The following is a 21,516-nucleotide window of genomic DNA, read 5'->3' on the forward strand; positions in this document are numbered from 1 at the left end:
CCCGGCGCATGCGCGGGAAATCCAGCCCAGCAGGCGCGTGCGCCGGGGCGGCTCGCTCTGAGGGGCGGGGCGGCCATCTTTGTTGGGGGCAACGCGCGGGGCGGGCCATGCCCAAGTCCTGCGCCGCGCTTCGGTGCAGCAACCGCTACAGCAGCCGCTGCCGGCAGCAGCTCACCTTCCACAGGTACCGCCCCTCCCCCTCCCACAGGTACCGCCCCTCCCCCTCCCCCCTCCCCCAGGTACCGCCCCTCCCCCCTCCCACAGGTACCGCCCCTCCCCCTCCCCCCTCCCACAGGTACCGCCCCTCCCCCCTTCCACAGGTACCGCCCCTCCCCCTCCCCCTTCCACAGGTACCGCCCCTCCCCCCTTCCACAGGTACCGCCCCTCCCCCAGGTACCGCCCCTCCCCCTCCCCCCTCCCACAGGTACCGCCCCTCCCCCCTCCCACAGGTACCGCCCCTCCCCCTCCCCCCTTCCACAGGTACCGCCCCTCCCCCCTCCCACAGGTACCGCCCCTCCCCCTCCCCCCTCCCCCAGGTACCGCCCCTCCCCCCTCCCACAGGTACCGCCCCTCCCCCTCCCCCCTTCCACAGGTACCGCCCCTCCCCCTCCCCCAGGTACCGCCCCTCCCCCTCCCCCCTTCCACAGGTACTGCCCCTCCCCCCTCCCCCAGGTACCGCCCCCCCCTCCCCTCCCCCAGGTACCGCCCCTCGCCCCTCCCCCAGGTACCGCCCCTCCCCCTCCCCCCTTCCACAGGTACCGCCCCTCCCCCTCCCCCAGGTACCGCCCCTCCCCCTCCCCCCTTCCACAGGTACCGCCCCTCCCCCAGGTACTGCCCCTCCCCTCCCCCTTCCACAGGTACCGCCCCTCCCCCTCCCACAGGTACCGCCCCTCCCCCTCCCCCCTTCCACAGGTACCCGCCCCTCCCGCTTCCACAGGCACCGCCCCCCTCCCCCCTTCCACAGGCACCGCCCCCCTCCCCCTCCCACAGGTACTGCCCCTCCCCCTCCCCCTTCCACAGGTACCGCCCCCCTCCCCCCTTCCACAGGTACCGCCCCTCCCCCTTCCACAGGCACCACCCCTCCCCCCTTCCACAGGTACCGCCCCTCCCCCTCCCCCTTCCACAGGTACCGCCCCTCCCCCAGGTACCACCCCTCCCGCTCCCCCTCCCCCAGGTACCGCCCCTCCCCCTCCCCCAGGTACCGCCCCTCCCCTCCCCTCCCACAGGTACCGCCCCTCCCCCTTCCCCCTCCCCCTAGAACCGCCCCTCCCCCTCTCCCCTTCCACAGGTACCGCCCCTCCCCCTTCCACCGGTACCGCCCCTCCCCCCCTTCCACAGGTACTGCCCCTCCCCGGTACCAGCTCCTCCCCCCTCCCCTTTCACAGGTACCGCCACTCTCCCAGGTACCGCCCCTCCCCCTTCACAGGTACTACTCCTCCTGCCTTCCTGGTACTAGCCCCTCCCTCCCTTCCACAGGAACAGGTCCCTCCCCCGATATCAGCCCCTCCCCCCTTCCACAGGTACCGGCCCCTTCCACAGGGGCTGCCCCCCCACCTTTCACAGGTACCAGGCGCCTCCCCTTCTCACCTTCCAGAGGTACCGCTCCCCCACACCTGCCACAGTTACTAGCCCCCCTTCCTTTCATGTGCTTTCCACAGGGAGTAAAGTCCTGCCCCCCCCCCCCACATCTGCCGCAGGTACCAGGGTACCACCCCTTCCCTTGCTACTTTGGCTCAGGCCCTTCCCCACCTTGCCTCTCCCCTGCAGGTTCCCGTTCAGCCGGCCAGAGCTGCTAGCACGCTGGGTGGGGAATATTGGCCGTGGTGATTTCCAGCCCAGTTCGCATACAGTGCTCTGCTCACAGCACTTCCAGCCCGACTGCTTCAGCGCCTTCGGCAACCGCACCAACCTCAAGCCCAATGCCGTGCCCACCCTCTTCGCCTTCCCCTGCACCGTCTCGGTGAGCCGCCAGCTGGGCCCTAGCCGTGCTGCAGGGAGGGGGCGGGGCAAGTGGTTAGAGCAGGGCCATGAAATGGGCAACTTATTGGGCACTGCAGTCCCTCCTTTCCCCTTCTGTACAATGGGCACAAGAGAACTGAGCTCACCCTGTCCTCTCCCAAAGCATCACTTTTTCACAGGTCATGTGAGCTGCCTCCGTGTCCCAACTGCTTTGCCCCTTGGCTCAGTGAAGATGCTGCTTCCTGCTATTTGTTTGCTTAGGGAGGTTGGAGAGATTTAAAAGCAGGTTAGATAAACACCTGTCAGGGACGGTCTAGATCATGTCTGGGCAAAATAGAGCCTGCCGGCTGGATTTGGCCCATGGATGCAGCAGAGAGCCTCAGGCAGGTTCCCTGCTTGCCTCACCTCACCCACACACTGCTCAGAATAGCAGCTGCTGGGCCGTTTCTCTTTCAAAACTGTGAGCCTGGAGGGGATGAGGGGGAAGGGTTAAAGCACTGCCCCCCACCTCCCCACACCCCTGCCCAGCACAATCCCCTTGGCTGGTTTCTGGCATGAAACACCACATCCCCCGCCTCTCCGGCTGGTAGTTATTACACTAGGGATGTGAAGGACTAGTTGACTATCAAGTAAGTAAATACTTATTGGGTAGTTGAGTCGACTAGTTGATTCCCCTGCCTCTTGCTGTCTCTATCAGAGGCAGCAAACTGGGGGGCAAGAGAGGATACTTCAAAGCAGCAGCGCCGCACGGAGCAGATCCTGGGCTCCATGTGGTGCTGCCCCTTTGAAGTACTGCACAGAGCCCGGGATCAGCTGTGCAGCACTGCCCCTTGCAAACGCCGCCACGCCATTTCCAAGCGACAGCGCTATGTGGAGCCTGGGGTCAGCTTGGGGACTCCCTAGCTGACCCTGGACTCCCTGCGGCAGTCCCCAGCTGATCCCAGGCTCCAGCATGGCATTTCAAAGCACAGAGCCCGAAGTCAGCGGGACTTCCCTCTGGCCCCGGGCTGCATGCGGAGTTCCACATTCCTCCTTTGAAATGTGGAAGTGACTATCAACTATTGATGGAAATTCCATCAATTACTAAATTACTCATTGGTTAACATCCTTAATTCACACACGCACATGGTCCTGCAGCCTGTGTGGGGGTGAAGCAGGCTGCATGCCTGAGTCACCCAGGTAAGTCTCCTGGCCAGCCCCTCCCTTCCCCAACCCTCTGCCCCCCTACTCCACATACCCAAACATTCTGCTCCCTCTTGCACTATATCCCCTGCTGCCTTAGGTCACAACCCAAACTCCTGTACCACAATCCCCTGCCCCAGGTCACAACTGCCTCCTTCACCCAAACTCCTTCCCAGGCCCCACTCTCCCTCCTGCAGCCCGCTCCCTTCTGCGCCCAACCTCCATTCCAGACATTGCACTTTCTCCATGAATATCATGGAAGAGTGCAGCCCTTGACCACTTTCCAAAATCTTGGAGTCTCCCTCTCCCCCGGGTCAAAAATTATTGCCCACCCCTGGTCTGGATAGTGCTTGGTTCTTCTGTGAGCGCAGGGCACTGGACTTCCCTTCCACTTCTATGAGTCTATGACTAAATCAACTCTCTTTGATTGTTAACCTAACCCTATTTCCACTGAAATCAGCAGTAAAAATACCGTATCTGTAGAGTATGGGAGTGATCAAATCTAGTTGTGTGTTAAATGCACTGGGGCTACTGGCGCTGCTGGGAAAGTACTAGTTGCTTCTGTTAAAAAATAATTCATCTTTAGCTGTTATTTTAATCCTTCTAGTTTTTCAATACGCTGCAGCAATAAAGGTTTGGATTTCTACCCAGAGAAAGAGGGTTTTGAAAAATGGCTTACTGCTTAAAGACTGTCTTCCTCCGTGAATTCCCATACACCTATTCTTGCAAACTGTACACTTTAAAATACTGACATATGAGGGAAGCATGTTCCACTCTCCTTTTAACAAACACATGGTAACTCTTGGCTACCAAAGGGCCTGAACTGAGCTATTACGCAGAGAGCCCCAGTTCTCGCAAAAGTGAAAGGAAGAAGAGATCCTACCAGTTCTGAAGGAGATACTAGTTCTCCTGGAATTGGTAGTTGGTTAGTTATAACTGACCTTACATAAACGAAGTGTTCATGCATATACACCTAACCCAGTCTTATTCCTATTTTGCTTAATCAAATAATATAGGACGTTTCTGTTAAATCCTTTGTGTAAAGCTTAAGGATACAATCCTACATTGTCTTGAAGACTCTTGATAATTTTTTATTGCTGTATTTTCTCCTTGGAAAAGGAAGCATGTTGCAGACTTAGCAGGTAATGCTAGGATTCTCAGAAATGTCACACTAATCTCAGGGCCTTGTCCTTCCTATAGCAAATCAGGCAGGAGAAGAGTCCTCTACACGATCCTCAGGATTCCCAATTGCCAAAGGTACCTTTGTCCCTTCCAGCCTTTTTGCATCTTTTTGTAAAAACGTGAGGGGAGGGCAATGCAGCATTTTGTTGCACAGCACTTGATTCTGCCTAAGAGTTGGGGCCCTTTCTAGCCGAAGTATTGCCTTTTGCAGATACTTGTCTAAATATACTAAACTGTGCGCAGTTAGTATTTTCACTGGATGTCTGACTTGGGAACAAACTAAAAGTTTCAGTCCCAATAACATGTTGCTTCTATTTTTAATTTGTTGTTTTTGTATTTTATGTTGAAATAAAAACGAAGGCCTGGAGGGACTGCATGGCTCATTTACACCAACAACAGAGATCACTTGACGCTCTAATAATAGTAATGTTGAAAATAAGAGCTGTTGAGTTTGGGTTATTCTCCTGGTCTCTTTAGGACTTGACAGGGACAGAGGATGGAAGGAGATTAGCTGTAGAAACCATTTTGCACCAAGAGAGCCAACCCAGTAGAACAGAGGAAGCAATAGAAGAGGTAAGAGCCAGTTTACCTCACCTCAAGGAAAACCATACACTATTTTTGACAATAACACACAGCTGAGCTCAAGGCACTTCAGCGGCAGGGAAGCAGAAATGAGTGACTTATTTCATGGAGAGAAGAACTGGCGCTAGAGGCCCTGTGCACTCCTGCCTTACTATGGTACTTACCGGCACTTGTTGAGCTTCACTTGCTTGACCTTGCTTCCAGACTAATTCCCTTTGTGATGAGGTTGGTAAGAGCTCAGCCACTGCTCGTTCCTAGGGATTTGACTTCAAACACAGAGGGTCCCTTGCGAAAAGAATTCAGTGCTGAGCTTTGTCTGTCCAATGCACAACTACTATGCAGCTTGCCTGGAAAAATGTGTCTAGTGGTCATTATGGGAACTGGGCAGACAGGAGACCTGGATTACGCTGTTGGGTCTGTGACTGACTAGCTGGGTGTTGAGCAAAATGCATCCTCTTACTGTACAATGGGGAGAATGTTTGCCTGCCCTGTGATGTATGGAGACATGTTAGCCAATGAGAGAAGAGGGCAAAGTACCGTATCGAGTGGGAAGGCGTCAGTTTGAATCCCAGCACTAGAATAGGGGCGGCTCCAGCAGCCCAGGGATCAGATGCATTAGTCATGAGTGTCTCCCCACATAACCCCCAGCTAGCTAGAGCTCTGCATCCCTCACTTTCATTCCCTATGTTCTTTTCAGATTAATACAACTAAGGCAACAGAAGTGGAGGGTTTGCTGCTGCAGTCCAGGCCTCCAGTGCAGATACACCACCTGGGTCAGACCTCAGATCACAGCTATGCTGTCAGTGACTGTGCTTCCTTAAAACAAAAACTCTTCCAAGCACTAGATGAAAATGAAAAACTGCGAAAACGCCTGAAGGTTAAAAGCATGGAACTGAAGAGGATGTGTGCGCGACTCCAGGCCTGCAGCAAGGAGCAGCAATGCCAGGCTAGATAACCTCCTGGGAGGGACCAGGGCCTGACTTGCTGAACACTCATCTACCAACAAGAACAAGGGTTCAAGAAACTCCTGGCTGGAGTACTTGGAAAGTGAGTAACCTGCTCACTCTGGATTCTGACGAGCACCGCTTAAAGTTCACATATATCATAACTGCCCAACATGAACATGGTCCAGTAAGAACAAGGGAAGGAAGCTTGGCTGAGAAGTACACCATAACATCCCCTCAACCTGCACTTCTTGCCTGAACCTTGTAATCTAAATACCTTCATATTAAGCAAGAATGCCGGTTGCATCTAGGTGTGTGAGAAGAGACTGGAAGCTTTTCTGGCAATTAGTTCCCACACTAAATGTAGCCTGGGGATGTGGAAACTGTAGTTAAGCTAGTGTCAGGTCATCCAGATATGGTCTTTTCAAGGTCTGAAGTAATTCCAAAGCTGTAGAACTACTGCAAAGGTCAGAAACCACTTTTGTAAATCACAGCACCTGCTCGTCTTTCCCCATCCCCTTCAGTGTAATTTATAAGAAAATAGATTTCCATGACAGCAAAACTGTAGGACAACTGTTTACATCAGGAAAATGTCAGTGAGAGGGTGAATTTTATTCTTCTGTAAAATTCATGAATTGCTGTTTAATGTCTCATCTTTATTCTGTGGCTGGATTTTAGCTGCTCTGTTGGGGTTTTTTTAAATAAGTAACAGCAAATGTTTTATTGCTAGTTTGTACCTACTATTTCTAGCATCGCAATCTTTACTCAATTCCCACGCAATCCTATTATGATAAGTTCTGTAGCAGTAGTTAGAGCAACACTCTTCTATGGGGTAGTGCCTCCTTAAGAAGAGCTTCCATCCCCGACTAAGATATAGCAATAAAATAAAAATTGGGTGGGAGGAAGAGGTGATGCCCATTTGAGCATCCTACCCAGACATCATCACTTACTGTAAACACCACCATTCTAGGTGGGTCTTGAAAGATTTGAAAGGGACCAAGCTTATATATTTACAAAAATATAACTAACTCACCACCCACAACTTTCAAAGAAGGTTTATTATGACAACACAGTGTTTTCTCTTCCACCAACTAAATGAGATGAAGTAATCGATATGTGGAAGATCCATCTGTAGCAAAGGAAACACTGGGCAATTTTCAACTGAAAATTGATTCAACACAAAATTTATTGCACAGTTGACACTTAGCTTCAGATCAAAAAACACTGTGAAATGGTAGTGAATGAAATGCATTCCTAGAACAGGCGCCGTTCACACATAAAAAGATTAGATTTTTCTGATAAAAAATGGGAAGCAGCACTTGATTGTAGGAGCAAGTAGGGGCAAGTTAATTATCAGCTTTCCTATAATAGCTGTGATAAACCTGCTCTTGAACAAGGACTATTGCAAATGAAATTCCCTGATGTGATGTCATGCTTGCGAGGGGGAGACAGCGCTGATATAAGTGAACAGGACAGCAGTTACACTGCAGACAAAAGGGGCCAAGGTGCGTGTCAGGAAGTTATTAACTCCAGAAGCAACAATGCCTCTGCCAGTAGATGCTTCTTCCTAAATCTCTCGCATATAAATGATGAGGCTTCCCCTCCCCCAGGACTGGCTAAGAGTAGAACTACATTTCAGTGCCTGCCTAACAGCCACCATTCTCCCTTTTATATACATATCTAAAAGTACTACGATCCCAGAGACTTAACAGTGCTCTTTCCAGCAGTCCTGCTACTTTCAGCTATGCTGATAGAGCAAGTGCACTGTTCTGGACATAAGGTAAATCAAGCAGGGTTTGTATGTGAAAGCTGTTCAGGGAATCTAGCCACTAGGATTGGTGGCAGTCACTGTTTTGAAGTTTTCAGTTCTTCCTCATATTTGGCACATACCTACACTTTGGTCTGGCTTACTTGTATCAACTTCATTTCCCTGTTTTCCCAGTATAAAATCAGATGGGAAGAGTTGCAGCAGCAGGCACAGAACTGTTCAGTTAATCTAATTCACTTTACCCCCCAAAAGACTTAAAATGCAGTCCTGGGTGAGGAGCAGCAAAATTATTTTGACAAAGAGAGTGGTTATAATCCAATTACTCTGGAGCAGTAATAGTGCTTGGGACAAATGCTGAAAAAGGTCCACGTGATTAGGAAAAGCAGAGAACTTCATTCCAAACATACTTGTCCTTAAACAAAAAGACCATTTTAAATAAACAAGTGGGATGAACACCACATCCTCTGTCCAGTAACAGGATTGATCGAATGGATTCTGAGAAGTGGCCACAAACTTCACTTTCCCCCTAGGAGCAGACAGGGTTAAAACAGCCATTTGTTCTCAGTTCAGGAGAACTTAACCCCAACCCTGTGATCTTAAGGGAAAGTGAGAGTGAAGAGTCCGTCTCCAATTCCCATCTTGCTGAGAGTAAGAGAAGACTGGACAAATGAGCTGCAGTTAACACACAGCAGGAAGGGCTTGGGTACATGGCAGCTGGGGCTCTACCCATCACACCTCCCAGGCAGGTGGTGGGCATGCAGTATGTTCTCAGCCATGTTTCTATTGGTTGCCAATCCATAATCCAGGGCAGTATTGCCTTGGAGGTACCTGTAAAAGCAGGTTCTCTCACGTTATCCCTTCGCATAATTGGTATGACACCGCCTTCTATATGGATCATAAAAATAAAAACATCTCTGTTTCTCTTTCAAACTTGTAGAATCCGGGGGGGGAGGTTTTGCAGCTTCTGTTGATTCAGGTACCATACGTGCCTCCCTGTTTTCTCACCAGGTTAGCCATCCGCATCAATCCTGTGAGCTGTTAACAACAAATGGACTCAGTGCATGTTAATGAATTGATGTCCTAACTCTCAACATTTACCATAGTGTCAGTTGCAGAACAGAATTACTAGCAGCGAAGGAAATCACTCAGTGTGAGCTTCTCACCTACTTACAAAAGCTTCAAAAGTAAGACATCACGCACACTAAGAGATGAAGCTTCAAAACTAAGAGATTCTCCAAAGGATAGCTCGCACACAGTCTGGGGTGCCCACGACTGGTTTAGAAGGGATGTGTACTCCTCAGCCAAATCCCAGTGCAGTTATTTAGCAGACATATATCCAGAGCATGCTAGCTCCTCAGAGCTAAGGCTCCAGTGCCCCTGGAGAGAGATCTCAACTACTAAGAGCAAGGCATCTCTGATGCTGGACATGAGTGGAGTGCAGCATAGCGAAATGGCTGGGGAGACCCTTTCCTCTCTGCCGGGTCTCTGGGGCTTGGTGACTGGCGGAAGGAGAGAACAATCCTTGCTACTTACATTGCTTTGGTATCCTAAGGGCCTCACTGTCAGCAGACATCACCTGGTGTAGAACTCCCCGAAACTGATACAGCACCTTCAAACTCTTCTCTTCGCCCACACATGGGTCATAGAACCCTGGCAGCCCGACCTTTGACAATGAAAACAGCACACTGAGCACTCTCCTGCCACTGCTTTTAGGGTACAGTAGAAAGGGAGTTTTGAAAGGACTTGAAGCTGGTCTGCACATGGGACACCATCAACAGGAGGTAAAAGGCCTTTCAATCCCACCTGCCCAAAAAATGGCTTAGAATGACACTTTCCCATTTTATTCAGTGGTTTTCTCCCCGCCAGCTAAGTGAGACCCTCCCACAAACAACAAGGAAAACAAGCAGAAGTGCCTGCAGAGCAGCCATGGTAATGGACATTCAAGCAGAACCGGAAAATAATTCTCCCTTCTGATCTTTCAGCTAGTGATCTGAGGCGTTATTTGTCACCTCCAACATGAGCCAAGTGCAGCTGCTTCTCACCCGAGAATAGTTACTACACAAGGGGGACTGGCGAGGAGGGACACAGAGCACAGGCCACCTGACTACCCCAATGTGACTCCTCCCACACCACTTCCAGCCCCGGGAGGGCCAGGACAGCCACATTCAGGAAGACAGTCAGCTCTGTTAGCATTTAAACATCCAACAGAACCCTATCACTGAAGAGCGCTGGAGAACAGCTCCTCCTGTGGCTGCCCTGGTTCTGGACTGGCGTTTTGCTTGGTTGGTTCACCTGCCTTCTGCCTGGGGGGGTGGTGTGCAGGGCCTGCAGCAAAGACCAACGCCTACAAGGTGATGGATCCTTCAAGTCACTGCATACCTTGGAGGCCTCTGTGAGGATAAGCTTTGAGTCCTTCACTAAGCACTGCAGGGGCACAGTCACATCTATGACCTTCACCTTCTCATTCTTCCTGCTGTTGTCATTGACAAACTTCCCATACCAGGCATTCACGACAATCAAACCTGCATTCCACACAAGCACAAAGACAGGGTAAAAGGCTCTTCCAGGTACCTGCAGAGACACTGACCAAGAGATCAGCCCAACCCCTTCCCTAGCGTTCTTCTCAGACCGCCAGAGGGAACAGTTTTCAAGAAGCAGGGAGGGCAAACCTCACACAGTTCCCGAATCATGCACAATGCTAGGCCAAGCCCCTCCCGGAGCCAAGCAAGCGTTTCAACTAGGACTTAAGGAGAATCCCTGAGGTGACCCGACCCCGTCACACCACACAGAATGAGCGGTGACCCTCCCCCAGGGCCTGGCCTATTTCCCACCCAGGGCCATCCCTAGGTAGAGCTGCATTGCCACAACAGATGCCATGAAGTTCTGGAATTAACCCCTAAAGGTGGCAGCTCCCACATCTCAGCTACTCCGCTCCAGGCAGGCTGCAGACTCAGGAAGATGTCATGCTCGGTTCATTGGAACACTATCTTTGCAAATGTAAAGCCTAGTACGAGAATGGAAGAATTGAGATTCCAGCTCATGCTCTAGCAGCACGATCCAGACGCCACGGGCTTCTCAGCTCAAGAGGATACAATTCACACCTTGATCTATTTGCCACGTGGCCTCCCAGCTGCCATGCAGAGGGAAATGAGGAAAGCTGCTTGGGTTTGCTCACTATTGTCTGAACCGCCTGGCCCCGTTCCCCATCACTCACGTTGTACAACAGTGTCCTCCCTCAGGCTCGAGTGCGCTGTCCTGGGGCTGTTCCCCAGTGGTACCGGAGAGCTCATGCTGAGCTGTCAATAAGTATCAACCCCCCTCCCCCATGCCCACCTTGCACCTCTCCCCAGCCCCCCAACTCCACAGGGATCCCACGTCCCCCTCCTCTCCGCAGAGCCGTCACAATACGTCAGGCATGCTGCACTTCTTACCCATCCTGGCTTCCTCTGCCTCAATTATCCTCCGGACAGACTCCTGCATTAGCCGCACCTGCCACAGCACGAAGGACAAAACCAAACCCAGCAGTCAGCTGCCATTGAACAGATGGGAGCTCCAAGGGGGAAGTTTCCTTTAGCTGAGAGGGGTCTGAGCACGGTCTCAGAGCTCACCTGAGCGTCAATAGCCCCGTGGTGATGAGAACAAAAGCAGGGGCAGGAGAAATGCCCCGACCGCGCTGGGCGTGCACAGCCCGGGACGGCCAGGCACCAAGAGGGCTCCAATCCTGCCTGGAGCCCACCCAGACCAGGGGAGGCGTGCTGGAGAAACGGAAGAGCGCCAGCAGCCGTGGCTCGAGGGAGGCTCTGCATTCCGCTACCCTCGTCCATGCCGGCCACACCCTCAGCCAGGGTGAAGGGGAAGATTCAATCTTACTGCCTGGGTCTCCTCTTTCCCTGCCTCCAGACTGAGCATTGTGTGGCAGGAGATGGGCACAGATACCGCGGGGCAGGGGTGGAGAAAAAGAGCCTGGGGCCGCCCTGAGAGGCTTGGGTCTCTTTGCCCTGTTTTTTATGGTGAGAATGCAACCGGGTCCTGTGTGGGGGGACCACCCCTCCCATTTTGACCAGGACAGTCCCTGATGGAAGCCCTCCCTCGGGGTCCCAACTCTGTAAAACACCAGGCGCGTTATCCCATATTTCCCCTGCCACGGCAGGGAGGTCGCGGGGGGAGCTGCCAGGGCTTGGAGCTCCAGTAGCTGAAGCTCCGAGCACTGGCGGCTCCCTTCTCCCCAGGGAAGGGAGCCACCCACACTCGGAGCTTCCACTACTGGAGCCCCGAGCATCGGCAGCTCTGCCTCCCCCCCCGCAGGGCTAACGCCCCAAGCACCAGCGGCTCCCTTCACCCCACTCCTTCTGCAGGGCTAACGCCCCGAGCACCGGCAGCTCCGCCCCCTCCAGGGCTAATGCCCCAAGCACTGGCAGGTCCCTTCACCCCACTCCTTCTGCAGGGCTAACGCCCCGAGCACCGGCAGCTCTGCCCCCTCCAGGGCTAATGCCCCAAGCACCGGCAGGTCCCTTCACCCCACTCCTTCTGCAGGGCTAATGCCCCGAGCGCCGGCTACTCTGCCCTCCCCGCCCCCCCGGGCCAATGCCTCAAGCACTGGCAGCTCCGCGCCCCCCAGGGCTAACGCCCCGAGCGCTGGCAGCTCTGCTCCCCCCCCAGGGCTAACGCCCCAAGTACCAGCGGCTCTCTTCACCCCACTCCTCCTGCAGGGCTAATGCCCCGAGCGCCGGCAGCTCCGCTCCCCCCCGGGGCTAACGCCTCAAGTACCAGCAACTCCCTTCACCTCACTCCTTCTGCAGGGCTAATGCCACATGCACTGGCAGCTCCGCCCCCCCTTGGTGTCCCATATTGGGTACAGGGAAATAAGGTCACCGTAGTCCTGAGGGAAGGTGGAAACGCTCTGCTTGCTTCTGCAGCAGTCCTCATTGGCTACTCTTCCCCAGGGGGCTGGCCAGCATGGAAGGGAGCCAATCAGAGGGGGGATTTTTCCTCCCAGACAGGGCTACAATCCTCCAGAGGGCTGGAGTTCCTCCATTACCGTTGGACTGGCTCCAGCCCTGGCCACAACCACCCCTCTGGAAGAAAGGGCGAGACCCGGCCGCGCCGCGGGGGCTCTGCACAGGACCATGGGGACACGGCTGGGCGGAACCACACGGCCAAGGAAGAAATTGAAAGGGAAGCCTGGGGAAGGAGGGAGGGGCCACTTACTGCAGCTTCTGCCTCCTGCTTCTTCTGCAGCACGTCACTGGCTGAGCTTTCCCTTTGTTTCTCCAGCTCTCTGCCACGAGGAAGTGGGGCAACAAGTTCATCACAGACATTCAGTGCGAGGACGCACTGCCCACGCCCCCGACTGGCCCCAGACCTCACTGGGTCAGGATGGCCTCACGACCTTGGCTGGAGATTCTTTACCGTGGTCCCGTCAGGCCTCCCCACTTGAGCCCCCACTAGAGCAACTGTACTGCCGAGAATGCCCCTAGCCCTGCCAGCCAAGCCCAGCAACACGTGACCCCCGACTCACTTCTCCTTTTGTGCCCTGAGGTAGGGTTTGATGATTAGCCTGTGCATGGCGAAGTAGACAATGAGGGGTCCCACGGTGGCGTAGAACACTGCGCTGGGGAGCAGCTGATCCGTCAGATGGACAGGGAAGAAGTAGGTCTGGCTGGCCCGGTTCAGCCTAACACAAAGAACAAGGCAACTTATCAGAGTGGTTTGGGATTCCAAAGCCCTGCGCAGGACACATCGCGTGCCAGCCAGCGGCCTCGGCTCCCACGCCGCAGCCACCCCCACGGGCAGGGGACAGGCTCAACTCTGAACCCACAATGAAGCCTCGACCAGAACAGCAGTGTGGAGGCTGCTGAAGCCTGGCAGAGCCCTTACTAAGGAGCCAGGCGTCTGCTTGAGATACTTGGTTGGAACGGCAATAACGCGCTAGGGCCTAAAAAAAAATCTTCAGGCCCAATCACCCCTTCCCCAGGGAAATCAGGAGCAGCTGCTGCCTCTGAAAGACTCCGCTGGTCCCCGCCATCACCCCCAGTAAGGGGAGGCGCAGGGCTGGTCCCCATCCCAGCGCGAGACGAGCAGTGCCCTGCACTGCACAGGACCAGAGGATGCTCTAAAGGAGGATCACGTTCACGCACACGCCTTGCACGAGGGGCAATATTAACGGTCAGATGCTTATGGCCCAATTCATTTGAGCAAGTCTGTCGCGCTCTGAAGCCTAATCACCAGGACCGGGGTCTCAGTGTTTTCGGAGCGGTTCGGCAGCGTTGGAATGCCCTCTGCTGGCAAAATCAAAATATGCGCGTAGAAGTCCGGTGAGTGCCTCTGCGCGAGCAGCTCACGCTCAGAGTGGAAACTGCTGTAGTCTTCACTCTAGCAATCCACGGTGCTCACTAGCTGTCCCCTAAAACAATGTGCCTCGCCTGAGTTTTAAAATGCACCCTTCTACTCGCACACTAGTGCCCACTGAGATGCCCAGCCCGCAGAGGAGCAGGCTTCGAGGGCCCCCTCCCTCTACTGAAAGGGAGAGCAGCTCCAGCCTGCTCCGTTTTACAGCATGTAAATTTTAATTCGTGGAGCCGAGCGCCACAGGGAGGGGGCAGCCTGCAGGTTTAAGTGATCTGGGGCTGCAGCAGGCAGGGAGCCCGACCTGCCTTGGGGGTGCTGCCAAGATGCCTGAGACACCCGCCCCGCTCCGCCCCCGAGTGCATCAGATACCAGGACACAGGTTACAATCAGAGTCACCAACATTGCAGTTATAATCTTGAACTGACTTGATTTTCAGAGACACTCCCTGAGGAACACCAACACTGACAGCGGCTCCTAGAATACTGTGTCTGGAAATCTTCCTCTCTGCTCCGTATTCCACTATGGTCCCAAAGAAACCTGCCCTAGGATGACAAAACCAGAAAACAATACGACAAGGGCAAAGTCTCCAATTTCTCTTTTAATATCCAATTCGATTTACCACGTGTCACAGAGGAGAGGTTACCCGCCTTGTGCCCTAACTGGCGATTTTCATCAACAGGGCCTGTGCCCTAGATCGCTTTGTGCTCCAGTACAAGGGTCTCCAGGCAGGAGCACATGGGCATGGAAGAACCGCCTCCACTCCAATTCCTTTTCAACCCTGCAAGTCTAGCAAGGAGATTCCAGGGCACATGGGAAGGGGTGGGACAGTGGAGCACCCACAGGGACACACATCTGGAGGAAGTCCAGTTCCAGGGCTAGAGACTGTGGCACCACCCCCATCCTTCACAGCAATATGCGCATCTGCTATGAATATGGAATAACTAAGATGTATTTTAAAACCAACGAGGAGTCTTGTGGCACTAACAAAAATACGTATGGTAGCAAGAGCTTTAGTGGGCAAAACCCACTTCTTCAGATGAGCTGGAGTGGGGGAAAAGGGAACCCAGAATTTATAACCAGAAAAGAAGAGGGAGAGAAAAAACCCGTCACTTGCAAAGCCGGTGCTAACGAGACTAATTGAGTGGCCTCCCATACTTGGCTTTGCTGGGAACGAGGTGTTAAATGCAAGGATCGGGGGTTTGAACATGGTACATCCAGATGCAGGGAAACAGTCACATTTGCATAGAAGATCAATTCTGCTCTCTCCCTCTGTAATTGGCTTGTGAAATTCCCCTTTCTCCGCGAGGGCTCACGTGAGAGGCGCTTGGACAGGCTGGTTTACGGAATGACTGTCCCATTGCCGTGCGTGTATCACTGCGGGGTGTGAGGTTCGGAATAGTGGCCATAAACACACCTGCACTTAGCCCAGGGGAGACCGCTTGGACGGGCCATTAGGGCAGCGATGGCTAAGCCACCGGATCCAGCCCATGGACACCCTGCCGGGACCCTGGCCGTGCAGCAGCCGCCGTTTCAAGCACAGGGCCGCTCCGGGTGGCTCGCCCCTCTGAGTGCGTGTGATCTGCCCGTCCACAGCTCCTATTGGCTGGAAACAACCGGCCAGTAGCTGAGAGACTGGCCTGGGGGACGGGCAGCGCAAACCTCTCCCTCTCGTGGAGCCGAGCGCCACCGGGCGGGGGCAGCCTGCAGGTTTAAGTGATCTGGGGCTGCAGCAGGCAGGGAGCCCGACCTGCCTTGGGGGTGCTGCAGGCCGGGAGATCCTTAGGTAAGTGCCTCCCAGCCAGAGCCTGCCTCTGGCACCCCTGCCCCTCCTGCCCCCCAACTCCCTCCCCCAGGTCACCCACCAAACCCCCTGCACCACCCTGCCCTAGATCACAAGTCCCTCCCAGACCCTGTACCCCCTCCTGCACTCTACCCCCTCCCTGACCCTACACCCCAATCCCCTGACCCAGCTCACAACCCCCTCCTCCACCCAAACTCCCTCTCAGACCCACACCGTCTGCTGCACCCGTCCCTTAGCCTGTGCGCCCTTTTGCACCATCCTAGACCCCACAGCCCCTCCACAGAAAAGTGCAGCCCTTGACCCCTTATCAAAATCCTGGAGTGGCCTCCCACCAAAGATTATTGCCCACCCCCGCCTTAGGGGAAACAACGGACATTTGAAAATGCTAATCCCCCACCTCTCTCAGATGCTGCTGACAACCCTGACTCTTGGCTGCTCTGACACTGCAGGGTCATGTCACCTGACCCTGGACTCCCTCTTGGACTGCTAATAGTTTTTCACTAGTAGGGAGTGGGTATCTAGGTTCCTGCCCTAGGTAAATCCTATTTAAAGCTTGGAAGTGAGAGAATCAGGATCGGGTTCTGTTCTTCACTCACGCCTGGCTCAAGATGACTGCTCAACACCTAAGACTGAACCGGGGAAGAAAGGACAAAACCCGAGCTGGGAAAGGCGTCTGGTCTCTGAAAAATGCTTAACACACCACTGAGGATGAGAAGCTGCTATTTGTAGGGAGCTTCCTTAGCGTATGGCTCAGTGAAACCCCAGTGCATCAGGTGGCACCATCCCCTCCCTTCTTCTGAGGGGCCTCTCTTCCGGGCCCGAGTGTTAGTGGAGGGGCCAAGGAGGCTGATTTCGTAGAACAGGGCCACTGGAAGCCACATCAGCTCTAAGCAAGCCTAGCACCGTGCTGGGAGAACGTGCACCCCAGAGTCCAACCGACGTCGGACACACCCTGTTTTTCACAGGGCCCACTGGGATTGAGCCCTGGTGGAATAAGCTATCCACTGGAAACACGAAGGGTTCCTAACAGGTCAAAAAGCATCCTACGACCGGCTGCGGGTGCAGAATGCAGTAGCTGGAAGCTGAAGGTTGGCAAGTTCAGCCTGGAGAGAAGGTGCATTTCTGAGAGCGAGGGTATTTAACCACTGCAACAATCCACCAACGGCCGTGGTGGAGTCTCCACTGCTGACCGCTATTAACTCAAAACAGGCTGCTTTTCTAAAAAACGGCTCTCGGAATAATTTTGGGGAAGTTCTATGGCCTTTGTTACTGGTCAGATTAAATGATCATAATGGCCCCTCCCTTCTGGCCTTTGAATCTAGGCATCACTAAAATTGTTGGGCAAGAGCAGACACATGGAGGGTGTCCAACAGGGAATGCCGGGGGTCCTTCATCTCCTCCAGTGGAATCTGTAAGGGCTCTTGGAAGGTATCCATTTCAGAAGATCTTGAAAGGCCTTGAACTCATCAGCATAAAATGGCAGGCAGGCAGGCAGGCAGGTGTCGTCTGGCAAGGAGAACCTGTGGGAAGACAGCCCTTCTTCTTTCTCTGCTGGCCCTTGCGGGGCAAGATCCAAGAGTGGTGTTATTGATCCTGGCGTGCCCCCTTACAATCTGGGGCCTGACAGAGCTGGTCACCATCAGGGGCCACAGGTTCCAATAACCCCGCTGTGGTGGATGGGGCAGGGGGCTGGGGTTGTCCTTGACAGGGCTGCCGGTTGTATCTGTGGTTGGAGCTTATTCCTTGGGCTGCAGCTTGAGGGAGGGAGTCTGGCATGGGAAAGCAAAGGAGCCTTGCATGGACACCTTGGAATCCGACGAGGTGTCCTTCCCCGGGTCTGTCAGCTGGACCAGCAGGACTTACCAGTGCAGGTGCTCGAGTCAGGGCCCCGGAATGGCGCCAGTACTGGAGACCAAGACTTGTTTGGCTAGTTAGACGGTGCCAGAAAGTGTCTCAGTTCTGGATGGAAAACCTCCTCAGTAGCCTTAAAGAGTCTGTGCAGGCTGGTGACCATGGTGGGCGGGAGGACGAGCCACCAACATCAATGGCAGGACAGAGATTAGGCAACTCCAGAGGTAAGTCAGTCCTGGCTCAGCAATGGGCACTCACATCCCTCCAGAGTCCGCATGGAGGAGGAGACAGCACGGTGCCAGGGACTCCGGCCTGAGCCCTCAGGAGTCAGGTGGTCTGGAGACAGTCTCCAAGCGCAATCCGGGCCCACTCTCGGCTGGCTCGCTGACAGGCAGGTACCAACCCCGATCCCAGCTGGTCTTCGGAGCCCTTGTGCTTCCAAGCACTGAGGCCAGAGCGGACAGCGATGCCGAGCGAGGTAGGTCACCGGAAAGCGTCTCAGTGCAAAGTGTTGGCGTCTTACCCAGCGCCAGGATCTCGGTAGCAGAGGGGCTGGGAGCGTCAGTACCTGTGCTGGGATGGGAGGTCTAGCAAGGCCTGGACCCCAGAGGTGACTTTCCCCTTCCCTTATCCGAGTCTGGATGGTCCTAACAGGGCCGCAGGATCCTTGCCTACACCAAGGCAGTGACGGTAGCCAGCTCCCGGAGCGACCACAACTGAGGACCAGGGGCCTGGCTTGGACCTACAGATCTCAGACAACACTCCATGAGAGGAGTTTCACTGCGTTCTCCCTGACCGGCCTTTAAACCCTGTGACAGTGCAGATCGCCCAAGCCTAGCGACCAGCACGATGCCCCACTGCATCACACCCTGAGCAGACCTTCCACTGCCACGAATGGGGGCTTGCCCAGCCGCGGTGCAGCGTGACGGTCTGGCACTGCAGGGAAAAGCCCTTGGGCAGGTCAGGCAGGGTTTGAAGCCGGGGTCTTGGGCACAACCATTACTCAAGGCTGTGGGCTGCGGCCAAAGACCACCTCAAACAGCCAGAGCAGGGTCGCTAACCAATGGGGCTACACACGCCAGCGCCATGCAGGCCCAGACCCCAGCTGAAGGGGACAAGGACTCGGCCCAGTCCGAGACCGGGACCCTTCCTAACGCCACATTAACAGAAACAAACCCCAAGAGAAGCCCAGGCCTCAGACCAGCCTGTAGCACCTCTGCCTGGGGTTTCCTTGTCGGCTGCTCTGGCGCAGGCCCCACAGACCACCCCAGCCCCACTTATACTCACTTGAGCGAACCTTTGACTCGGGTTTGATCCTCATCCTGAAACTTATGCTGGTAACTGACCATCACGAAGGAGTGGGGGATTCCGAGCTGCAACACCAGAGAGGCATGAGCCCATGGACAAGCGCATCCGCCACAGCTGAACGCCGCCCCGCCGCTTCCCCGTCCGTTCTGCGCCGGGCGGACACCACCCGCCCTGTGCTCGCTGCGTCAGACTCCTGGGGGCTGGCGTTTTACACTGTGCTCTGCGGGGCTGAGCGCGAAGGCACAAAGAGGGATCTGCAGAACCACAGCTGGAGAACTGCTGCCTGGAAGGGGCACCGTCGGCTGCTTGAAAGTCTCATTTCACTACTGTTCCTGGAGAACTCTAATGTCCACGCACCACTAGCTGGCAAAACTGATAACAGTTCTGTATCGGAGGCAGCAAGGGGGAGCGAAGCAGGAGCTGGAGATGCTGCCTGCCCCCCCGCACCACTGCAGAGGCAACAGCATGGCGGGGGGCAGGGGAGGCTGCCGCGAAGCAGCCTCTGTCCTTGGCGGGCCTGAGCTTGCTGCAGGGAGAGGCTGCTCCGCATCCGGCCGAACAGCCTCTGTCTGCGGGGGGCTGGGCCCGCTGCGGGCAGAGGCTGCTTTGTGCCAGCAATCCCTGTCCGCAGGGGGCCAAGTTCCTTGCAGACAGAGGCTGGCGCAATCTCTGCCCGCAGGGAGCTGGGTCCCCGTGCGGACAGGGGCTGCTGCCTTATATTAGGGATGTAAAAGGGTAGGCGAACAGTCAACTGCCCGAGAAGCCGAGGCTTACTGGGTACTCACGTCACCTACTTGCATCCCCCCCCCCTTGCTGCCTCTATATCAGAGGAGGCAAGCATGGGGGAAGCAGGAGCTGGTGCTGGGGGGAGCCGCCGCCGCAGTGTGGGGAGGGGGCGGAGGAGGCAGAAGCACAGCAGCTCTGCCTTAAATGTAGTTAGAGCCCAGAGTCTCTCAGTACATGGAAAAGGCGGCAGCGCAGCGGGGATGGCTCAGTCCCGCATCACGCTGCCTCAGGGAGCTACCCCTGCTGCCGCTCTGCAGCAAAAATGCAGCAGGAGCCAGGCTGCTGGAAATGCCATCGACTACTCGGATAGCTGATTCATCGCAATTTTACAGCCCTACCTTGTATCAGAGGCAGCGGCATAGGCTGGCGGGGGCGCCCCGGGAGTGGGGCCGGAGCACACTGGCTGCCAGCCCCACCCCAGGGACCACTGAATAGCCATGCAAGCACAAAACTTCCATGCGGTTCCACGACTATTCAACTACCTGCCTGCGGGTGGCTGCTGGAGGGACATTTCTAACTCTCACAGGAGCAGCCAGGAAACGTGGCAGGTCTCCAGCCGACACTGCTTGCGCGCTCTACGCACACCTACGCCAGCGTGCTCGCCTGCTCAGAGCGGCTTTGCTGCTCCCACGGACGCGGGCGGTTGCAGCTCTGCTTGCTGAGAGGGAGGCTGCTGAGCAGAGGTCACAGCCTCTGCTGCTGGAACTCAGAGCCAAGGGCTGCTGCGCAATGCGCTCTGCAAGAGGGGAGCTGGAAAAGCTGTTCTGAGCAGACACATTTTAGGGTGCACCGACCAGAGAGCTTCCCTTGAAGCGCTTCTGCCTCTTCCTGCTGGATGGAGGACGGGGGGGGGGAGGGGACGACTTCCTGGGAATCAGCGGTGACACCGCCATGTCCACCAGCCGGCTGAAGGGACTACAGTAGCACAAACCACGCCCCAAGAAGTGAAACGGTCTCCTGGGGAGGAAGCTGCTGCCCTGCTCTCCCTGCCTCCAGCACATTGTGAGCTCGCTCCTGCAGCACCAGCCATCAGCTCGGGGCGGGGGCAGCCAAGTGCTGAGCTAATCCACAATCCCCCCCACGACTCCCGCCGGGTGACACTGACAGGCTGGAATGGCCGCCCCGCCGCGAGCGCTCAGGGACACACCCCGAGAGCCGTACCTGCAAGGCCACGGTGAAGTGGCTGGTTTTGGTGTCCCGGACGATGCTCGTGTTCATGGCTGACTGGATGCCCCATCGCCACTGTAAATAGCCCATCGTGTTCTTGTCCAGGTTCCGCGCCAGGACAGTGGTGAGGCCTGGTCGGATCCCGCGGGAGGAAAACTGCAGCGCACAGTTCGTGGTGATGAAGCTAGAAGCAAAGAGCAGCAGTGGTAAGAACAGACTCTCCAGAGGGCCTCAGACGTTCCACCCCTAGGAGCTTCAGCATGCAGGGCTCCCAGGAGACGAGGGTCACATGCTCTGATGCTCGCTGCCCTGGGTCCAGTGCCGCAAGCAGCTCCCACGCTGGACACTGGCAGGGAGCAATCCCCTGCTGCCACTGGGCCAGCCTGGCAGGAGCACACTCACTGCCCAGGAGCCTGCCCACCCCATGCTGCCCATCAAGCGTGGATTCGGGTCTGCTATGAAGGACTCCTGCTGCTGCCCAGCAGCTCCCTAACCCTGGCAATAAGCTGTGGCGGGGCCCACATCACAGCCTGGGCTGAGAACGGGAGGCCTAAAAACCAGAAGGGCTCAAAGCCGTGATGGGCAGCCTAGGCTGGCGAGTGCCGCACGAGTGACCCTCCTCGGACAGTGCCCCGGGA

The 21,516-nt window shown here is 55.5% G+C and overlaps 2 protein-coding genes across 5 annotated transcripts in view; one reads left to right on the plus strand and one right to left on the minus strand.

The window, feature by feature from the left end:
* Window positions 1–28: 28 nt before the first annotated feature.
* THAP3 (THAP domain containing 3) lies at window positions 29–7,313 on the plus strand. 2 transcript variants are annotated; one of them, XM_075906140.1, is made up of 5 exons: window positions 29–184; window positions 1,768–1,960; window positions 4,342–4,398; window positions 4,801–4,896; window positions 5,603–7,313. In XM_075906140.1, the coding sequence occupies exons 1-5, from the start codon at window positions 108–110 to the stop codon at window positions 5,858–5,860; spliced, it is 681 nt and encodes a 226-aa protein (XP_075762255.1). In that variant the 5' UTR covers window positions 29–107; the 3' UTR covers window positions 5,861–7,313. The 2 variants fall into 2 exon arrangements, with proteins under 2 accessions (XP_075762255.1, XP_075762256.1); XM_075906141.1 differs by lacking the exon at window positions 4,801–4,896.
* Window positions 6,890–21,516, minus strand: part of DNAJC11 (DnaJ heat shock protein family (Hsp40) member C11) — a 63,813-nt gene continuing 49,186 nt past the window's right edge. For all 3 annotated transcript variants that reach the window (XM_075906136.1, XM_075906138.1, XM_075906137.1), the window contains exons 8-16: window positions 20,873–21,062; window positions 18,905–18,990; window positions 14,391–14,507; window positions 13,136–13,291; window positions 12,826–12,895; window positions 11,049–11,106; window positions 9,997–10,139; window positions 9,151–9,280; window positions 6,890–8,652 (exon numbers count right to left, since the gene is read on the minus strand). In XM_075906136.1, coding sequence (XP_075762251.1) covers window positions 8,627–8,652; window positions 9,151–9,280; window positions 9,997–10,139; window positions 11,049–11,106; window positions 12,826–12,895; window positions 13,136–13,291; window positions 14,391–14,507; window positions 18,905–18,990; window positions 20,873–21,062 — 976 coding nt within the window. In that variant the 3' untranslated portion in view covers window positions 6,890–8,626. The remainder of the gene's footprint in view (window positions 8,653–9,150; window positions 9,281–9,996; window positions 10,140–11,048; window positions 11,107–12,825; window positions 12,896–13,135; window positions 13,292–14,390; window positions 14,508–18,904; window positions 18,991–20,872; window positions 21,063–21,516) is intronic.

Source organism: Pelodiscus sinensis, chromosome 23 (genome assembly GCF_049634645.1).
Source record: "Pelodiscus sinensis isolate JC-2024 chromosome 23, ASM4963464v1, whole genome shotgun sequence".
In the NCBI taxonomy this organism is placed as follows: Eukaryota; Metazoa; Chordata; order Testudines; family Trionychidae; genus Pelodiscus; species Pelodiscus sinensis.